The 8,664-nt window shown below is 35.5% G+C and overlaps 1 protein-coding gene across 4 annotated transcripts in view; it reads left to right on the top strand.

Annotated features, from left to right (window-relative positions):
- The window catches only part of ZNF638 (zinc finger protein 638), a 92,074-nt gene that overhangs the window by 53,241 nt on the left and 30,169 nt on the right, over positions 1 to 8,664 (top strand). For all 4 annotated transcript variants that reach the window (XM_010829787.1, XM_010829788.1, XM_010829785.1 and 1 more), the window contains 6 exons: positions 2,449 to 2,499; positions 4,185 to 4,256; positions 5,034 to 5,120; positions 5,548 to 5,616; positions 6,229 to 6,266; positions 8,045 to 8,176. In XM_010829787.1, the coding sequence (XP_010828089.1) occupies positions 2,449 to 2,499; positions 4,185 to 4,256; positions 5,034 to 5,120; positions 5,548 to 5,616; positions 6,229 to 6,266; positions 8,045 to 8,176 (449 nt within the window). The remainder of the gene's footprint in view (positions 1 to 2,448; positions 2,500 to 4,184; positions 4,257 to 5,033; positions 5,121 to 5,547; positions 5,617 to 6,228; positions 6,267 to 8,044; positions 8,177 to 8,664) is intronic.

Raw genomic sequence — 8,664 nt, 5'->3', positions numbered from 1 at the left:
CCAGATTTGCTGGCATATTGAGTGCAGCGCTTTGACAGCATCATCTTTTAGGGTTTGAAATAGCTCAGCTGGAATTGTGTCACCTCCACCAGCTTTGTTTGTAGTGATGCTTCCTGAGTCTCACTTGACTTCCCATTCCAGGATGTCTGGCTCTAGGTGAGTGATGACACCATCATGGTTATCCAGATCATTAAGATCCTTTTTTCCTGGAGTTTTTATATAATCCTTTTTGTATAATTCTGTGTATTCTTGTCCCCTCTTATTAATCTCTTCTACTTCTGTGAGGTCCATGCCATTTCTGTCCTTTATTGTTCCCATCTTTGCATGAAATGTTCCCTTGGTATCTCTGATTTTCTTTTAGAGATCTCTAGTCTTTTCGCATTCTATTGTTTTCCTCTGTTTCCTTACATCATTCACTTAGGAAGGCTTTCTTGTCTATCCTTGCTGTTCTTTGGAATTCTGCATTCAGATTGTTATCTTTCCTTTTCTACTTTGCCTTTAGCTTCTCTTCTTTTCTCAGTTAATTGTAAGGCCTCCTCAGACAACCATTTTGCCTTTTTGCATTTCTTTTTCTTGGGGATGGTTTTATCACTGCCTCGTAAACAGTGTTATAAACCTCCATCCATAATTCTTCAGACACTCAATCAGATCTAATCCCTTGAATTGACTTGTCACTTGCATTGTATAATTGCAAGGGATTTGATTTAAGTCATACCTGAGTGGTCTAGTGGTTTTCCCCTACTTTCTTCAATTTTTCTGAATTTTGCAATCGGAGTTTATGATCTGAGCCACAGTCAGTTCCCGGTCTTGTTTTTGCTGGCTGTATAGAGCTTCTCCATCTTTGGTTGCAAAGAATATAATCAGTCTGATTTCAGCATTGACCGTCTTGTGATGTCCATGTATAGAGTCGACTCTTGTGTTGTTGAAAGAGGGTGTTTGCTATGACCAGTGTGTTGTCTTGGCAAAACTCTGTTAGCCTTTGCCATGCTTAATTTTGTACTCTAAGGTCAAGCTTGCCTCTTATTCCAGGTATGGGACTTCCTATTTTTGCATTCCAGTCCCCTATGATGAAAAGGTGTTAGTTCTATAAGGTCTTTCAGGTCATCATAGAACTGTTTAACTTCAGCTTCTTTGGCATTAGTGGTTGGAGTATAGACTTGGATTGCTATGATACTGAATGGTTTGCCTTGGATAGGAACAGAGATCATTCTGTCATTTTTGAGATTGCATTTCAGACTCTCTCGTTGACTATGAGGTCATCATAGAACCATTCAACTTCAGCTTCTTTAGCATTAGTGGTTGGGGCATAGACTTGAATTATTATGATATTGAATCATTGGCCTTGGAAATGAACTGAATTACTACCATATTGAATGGTTTTCCTTGGAAACAAACTGAGATCATTCTTTCGTTTTTGAGATGGCACTCGAGTGTTGAATTTTGGACTCCTGTTGACTATGTGGGCTATTCCATTTCTTCTCAGGGGTTCTTGCCACCAGGAATCAGTAGATACAGTGATCATATGAATTAAATTTGCCCATTCCGGTCCAGTTTAGTTCACTAATTTCTAAAATGTCAGTGTTTATTCTTGCCACCTCCTGTTTGCTATTGCTGCTAAGTTGCTTCAGTTGTGTCCGACTCTGTGCAACCCCATAGATGGCAGCCCACCAGGCTCCCCCGTCCCTGGGATTCTTCAGGCAAGAACACTGGAGTGGGTTGCCATTTCCTTCTCCAATGAATGAAGGTGAAAAGTGAAAGTGAAGTCCCTCAGTCATGTCCGACTCTTAGCGACCCCGTGGACTGCAGCCTAGCAGGCCCCTCCATCCACGGGACGTTCCAGGCAAAAGTACTGGAGTAGGGTGCCATTGCCTTTTCCGATCTCCAGTTTGACCACTTCCAGTTTACTTTGATTCATGGACCTAACATTCCAGGTTCCTATGCAGTATTGTTCTTTTCAGCATAGGACTTTTACTTTTGCCACCAGACACATCCACAACTTGGTGTTGTTTCTGCTTTGGCTCAGCCTTTTCATTCCTTCTGGAGCCATTTCTCCTCTCTTCTCCAGTAGCATATTGGGTATCTATCATCCCGGGGAGTTCAACTTTCATTGTCATATCTTTTTGCCTTTTCATTCTGTTCATGGGGTTCTCAAGGCAAGAATGCTGAAGTGGTTTGCCATTCCCTTCTCCAGTGGACCACGTTTTGTCAGAACTCTCCACCATGACCTGTCCGTCTTGGGTGGCCCTACATGGTATGGCTCATAGTTTCATTGAGTTAGACAAGGCTGTGATCCCTGTGATCAGTTGGTTAGTTTTCTGTGATTGTGGTTTTCATTCTTTCTGCCCTCTGATGGATAAGGATAAGAAGCTTATGCCAAGTTAGCTCTTTCCTAAATGTAAATGATATTTTTTGTAATGTGTTATTGATGTATTTTTCTTACTATTTTAGCCAAAACTGGACAAACCAAGACATCTGCAACCAAAGTAAATAAATCTTCAGGTATGTTTTCTATATTAGGATGTTAGACATATTAATTAAATTTAAATTGTTTAAGACGGTTATGTCAGTAGTCTTGGATTTCATGTGATAAAGTGTTTGCTGAGTATATACCAATTTTTGAAATTTATAGTCGAGAAAGCATATTTAGTAGACAATGCTCTTTTCCTGCAGTTACTATAAAAATAAAATAATTTAACTGGCAAACTATTTCTCATGGTGAATATTAGAAATATTTCCCTTTTTCTCTTTTTGGTCTTTTCTGTTTACTTTTCTTTTATAAAATAGTTTGGAAAATAAACTTATGGCAAATTATGTTCTATTTGCCTTTTTTCGTAGGCTACATTATATTTTCAAGTAACTAATTTAACCAGTTTAATTTTTTTTCTCCTTGCCCTAGTATTTATCCCCCTTTCTGTTTTTCCTCTACTAGAAGTAGTAAAGTGAATTTCTTTGTGGTAATAGCATAGAATAGTGAAAGAAGAAACATCTTAAGGGTTCATTTGGGCTAAGGTTACTGCAGTGTGACAAAACTTGGGCATGACTAGGAAATGACTGGTTAAATGACAATATAAAGATTAGTATTTCTCTTTTTGAGCAAAAATTAAGGTCTCTCTTTGGATATGAACAGTGAATTTGTAAGCTGTTTTGATTAAATATTATAGATGTCCTAATTCCTTTTAATAACTTTTCAGAAGCATGATCATATTTCAGAGAAGGTCCTGTTAAATAGGGCGATTACCACCATTGTTTATGAATAGGGTAGTGTGCACAGAAATCAGTAAATTTCCCCAGACTTCACAATTTAACTTGGAATTCAGCTTGGATTTAATGACTTCTGATCCTGGGCTTTTTCCTCATATACTGTCTTGCTGCTTGTTGAGAATCCTGATTCTAAACTTCTTGTTGCTCTCTGAATAAAAAGGTTCAGTTTTTCTTGTTCTCTGGCAGTCTTTTTAGTGACACTTAGATGAAAAAGTCTTTATATAAACATCATTTTGGAATATAGGCAGCAGTAATATATGCATATGTACAAAGTGTTAGAGCAGTTCAAAAAGTTGTGTTAAAATAAGGACCCATTACGAATGAGTCAAAACAATCTTGATGTGGCCTGACCATGATATAGGTATTCTTTAAGGGCTTCCCTGGTGACTCAGCTGGTAAAGAATCCGCCTGCAATGCGGGAGATCTGGGTTTGATCCCTGGGTTGGGAAGATCCCCTGGAGAAGGGAATGGCTACCCACTCCAGTATTCTGGCCTAGAGAATTCCATGGACTGCATAGTCCATGGGGTTACAAAGAGTCAGACAAGACTGAGCGACTTTAACTTTGAAGGGCTTTTTAATTGACTGGGAGCCAAGGAAGTGTGAACTGGGAGGTCCTAAATATAACTGCTTTTGGAACCATTAAAGCTATCATACAAATGTTTTTATATACTGTAGTTAGTAATTTTGCTTCTAGTTGATTTGATTTAAGTAACTTGCCTGAATGCTATTTTTTAAATACCCAAAAAGGGAGGTGAATTATCATTTCTAATTTACCACATAATCTGTGTCCCTAAAAATGATAGCATTTTATGTTTTGAATAAAATATAGTCCGTTGGCTCTTATATCCTTTGTGAGGTTCTTTCAGTATTGTTGATACTAGTTAATAAATAAACCAGTTTTGACTGAGCTTTTGTGATTTAGGGAAGTCAGCGGGTTCTGTCAAATCTGTGGTAACAGTAGCTGCTAAAGGTAATAAAGCTTCAATCAAAACAGGTAAGACTGTTGAAAGGTTATATTAAGTTTATTTATAATTCTGGTTTAAAGAATATAATAAATATCAAAAGCAAGTTTTAAATTTATATAATTTGTATCTAGTAACATCTGGAAAAGTTCAGTAGATACTTCTTTGATACTTAAAACTTAACACACATACAACTTTTGTTTTTAGGTGCTTTGGTCTTTGACAGTTTTTGCCATTGCAGATATTTTTGGAAATATTTCTGACAGCTGTATGATATTAGGCTGCTATCACCACTTCCCCCTTGTTTAATCTTTCTTTTCCTCCTGTTTTTAGAGTTGTCACTTCATATTATCTTTCTCAGCTTATAGAACTCCCTGAATATTTCTGCTTTAAAGATTTTCTTTCCATGTTATAAGAATGTATCCTCCATCAAGAAATGGAACACTTAAGTTGTAACATGTTGAAACTATCATGATCTGTTTATTAATATATTTTCCGAGTAGACTAACGTAATTGTAAAGAATCTTTGTGGAAATAATAAAATAGAATTTTTGTGTGTGATTTTGGTGTGCTTTTGGCACATGAGGATCAAATTTGTGAATCATTAATAACCCTTAACAAAAATTATATCTCAGTTTATATTTTCTTTTAATCTTACTGGTAAACAGATACTGAAAAAAATTAGAAATAAATACATGGAAAAGAGCTCCTTTTATAATGAAGTTGAACTACTTATTTACTGACGTATTAGTATGAAACATGCTAAATGACTGAATAGAGCCTTATAATAATACTTCTACTTTTAAAAGCAAAATCTAGTGGAAAGAAGTCTCTGGAAGTCAAAAAGGCTGGAATTGTCAAGAACAAAGACATTAGTAAATCTGTGAATGTACCAGGTAAGCTTGAATTGCTATCATTCAGTGCTTTTGTTTCATTAAATCCTATCTGTATAATTCGAGGTATATTTTGGAGTCGATGCTTAAAAATTGTTTCAAAGGAAATTTTGTATTAGCTTTGTCTTCAATCAGGTCAGCTTATGGAGACTTGAAATAACAAAAGAACCTAGCTTAAGTTCCTGTTTATATTCATTAGTTTTAATTGTATTAGTGTGTTTTTCTAGACTAATAAGGGCTCAGCTGGTAAAGAATCCACCTGCAATACGCGAGACCTAGGTTCAATCCCTCAGTTGGGAAAATCCTCTGGAGAAGGGAAAGGCTACCCACGCCAGTATTCTGACCTGGAGAATTCCATGGACTGTATAGTCCATGGGGTCACAGAGTCGGACGTGACTGAGCAACTTTCACTTTCACTTTGATCTTGCAGAAAGCTCTGAAATGAAGACAAATGTGGAAGTCAAAACCACTGAAAATGGAGCTAAAGAAACTATTTCAGGTAGGCAAATAGAAATTTAATTTTGTTCTTCTATGTTTAAAGATGAAAGATTAAAAATAAATTTTACTAAGGTTTTTGTGTCGTGTGTGTATATATATATTACATATATATATTACATATATATATTACATATATATATATATTACATATATATTACATATATATTACATATATATTACATATATATATTACATATATATATTACATATATATATAAAATATGTTGGAAATGACAACCCACTGCAGTATTCTTGCCTGGGAAATCCCACGGACAGAGGGGCCTGGTGGGCTACAGTCCATGGGATCGCAAAGAGTTGGAAACAGCTGAGTGATTCAACAGCAACAACTATAGGGTCATACCTAGGTGAATTTAAGAATATTGTGATTCAGATCTTCACCTTATGTCTTGATTTTGCTCTCAGAAGAAATAAAACTGAATTTATTATTTAAAAGCCAGTTATTTTTGTAACTGTATCCTATTTAAATTTCTCTGGTCTTTTGCCTGTTATATACATTTTCATGAAGCTACTATTTAATCCATTGTGGAATAAAGTTAGATCTTGATAAATAAAATACATTTGTGTGAATTCTTATTTTATTTTGTATCTTCAGCTGCTTTGGAGGCCACAGAAAATGAACCAGTCAACAAGGTCAGTTTTTAATTTCACTTTTTTTTTTTTTAAAGCTTAAGAGATTGTGACACAGTGTAGTTTTCTTACTATAAACCTAGGTAAAAAATGTACATATAAGGTATGGTGAAAATCCTGGTCTTTTGTGACCTTGTAAATATGTTTTGAGTTTAAAAATCGTGAGTTGCAGAATAAGTCACAGAAATTTAGGTGCAGATTATCATAAATAAATGTACATGTTATTGAGCATTTCTTTTCACTGAGAAGAGAGTGTTAGGCCAGCTGGGTTTTTGAGTAGAAAAACAACAGAATTTTGTGAAATTTCTTTTTTTCTTTTTTCTTATAGAGGCAAATGGGAGATATGTTAATACTTAGAATACCAGTTAATTTTTTGTATGTTTAGAGGAGCAAGTGGCATTTGCAATTCTATTTCAAGGGCTTTAAGTTCACTTTGTTTTCCTGTGCTTATATGTATCATCTTGAATATGTTAAAATTGCATTAATTTAGAAATTAGTGGTTAAGATCTTGAGACCATTCAGATGCTGAAGATAAGTTCATATTAGAATGGTTGCCCTATTCTTCAAGTAGTAGTTAAGTAGTATGTGTTAACTTACTATTTTGGTTTGAGAAGAATATTTTAAAGCAGCAGTAGAATATTTAGATTTACTTATTGCATTCTAGAAGGAATCATTTGTGAACACAGTTTGCATGCTGTTTAAAAATCATTCTCAACTAGCTTATGAAAATTATAATTTCCTACCCTCTCACCCTCCAGAAAGAAAAGTTAGAAGTTGCCAAATTTACTATAGTGCACTTCTGTGGATTTCACCCAACATCCACTAAAGGAAAAGTTGGCATTTTGGGGGGAGTCATCTTGAAGAATAAAATAGATCTAAGAGAAGAGAAGGCAGAAGTGAAAGTATTTTGTAGTGAGGATTGGGTTATGGAGTAAGGATACTAAGAGACTAGGTAAGCTTTTTTATATTGCTTAAAAGGGATTATTGTACTCAGTATGATAAAAGGATATGCCCTGATTTCCAGTAGTCCTGTATAGATGTGAGAGTTGGACTGTAAAGAAAGCTGAGCGCAGAGGAATTGATGCTTTTGAACTGTGGTGTTGGAAAAGACTCTTGAGAGTCCCTTGGACTGCAAGGAGATCCAACCAGCCCATCCCAAAGGAAATCAGTCCTGTATAGTCATTGGAATGACTGATGCTGAAGATGAAACTCCCATTACATTGGCCACTTGATACAAAGAACTGACTCATTGGGAAAGACCCTAATGCTGGGAAAGATTGAAGGCAGGAGGAGAAGGGGATGACAAAGGATGAGATGGTTGGACGGCATCACTGACTCAACGGACATGAGTTTGAGCAAACTCCAGCAGTTGGTGATAGACAGGGAAGCCTGGGTCGCAAAGAGTTGGACACGACTGAGCAACTGAACTGAACTGAGCTGATTTGGAGCATCAAATATTAGCATCACAAGGCACAGGAATGGGAACAGTACATGAAAGAGTTATTGTCAAAGACAGGCAGCGTTATGTTTTTAAACTTGTTTTTAAATAATGGTTACGAAAGAGAACTAAAGACCTTGACTAGATGACAGAATTATTCTGTATACTTACAGAGTGGGAAAATGCATTTTGTTTTGTTTTTAATTTGTGGTTTAGACCAACTGTCTGAATTAATCAATATTAAATGCAATTTAAATACTAACAGTGATCTGCAATGTAAAACTTAAATATTTAAGTAAATAACAGTTAAGTTTTAATGTCAATTCTTAAATTTGTTTTGAAGGAAACAGAAGAAATGTGTATGGTACTTATTTCTGATTTGCCTAGTAAAGGATATTCTGTTGAAGAAGTTTCCAACCTTGTAAAACCATTTGGTGGTTTAAAGGATATTTTGATTTTGTCATCTCATAAAAAGGTAAGAGTTGAAAATCGTTGTGAATTCATGTTGTCTGCAAGCTCATTTTGAAAAATATTAACTTTACAAAACTTGGAACAAAGGGTTTAAGAGCAACACCTCAAAATAAGCTGTCTCAAGCTAAGGCATTTTTAAAATACAAAATACAATCTTTGACAAAGGAGGCAAGAATATACAATGGATTAAAGACAATCTCTTTAACAAGTGGTGCTGGGAAATCTGGTCAACCACTTGTAAAAGAATGAAACTAGACCACTTTCTAACACCATACACAAAAATAAACTCAAAATGGATTAAAGATCTAAACGTAAGACCAGAAACTATAAAACTCCTAGAGGAGAACATAGGCAAAACACTCTCCGACATACATCACAGCAGGATCCTCTATGACCCACCTCTCAGAATATTGGAAATAAAATCAAAAATAAACAAATGGGACCTAATTAACCTTAAAAGCTTCTGCACATCAAAGGTAACTATTAGCAAGG

The sequence above is a fragment of the Bison bison genome, unplaced genomic scaffold (genome assembly GCF_000754665.1).
Source record: "Bison bison bison isolate TAMUID 2011002044 unplaced genomic scaffold, Bison_UMD1.0 scf7180017864508, whole genome shotgun sequence".
Classification (NCBI taxonomy): Eukaryota; Metazoa; Chordata; class Mammalia; order Artiodactyla; family Bovidae; genus Bison; species Bison bison.
Note: the sequence above shows the minus strand (reverse complement) of the source record. Positions and strands in the feature narration are given on the sequence as shown.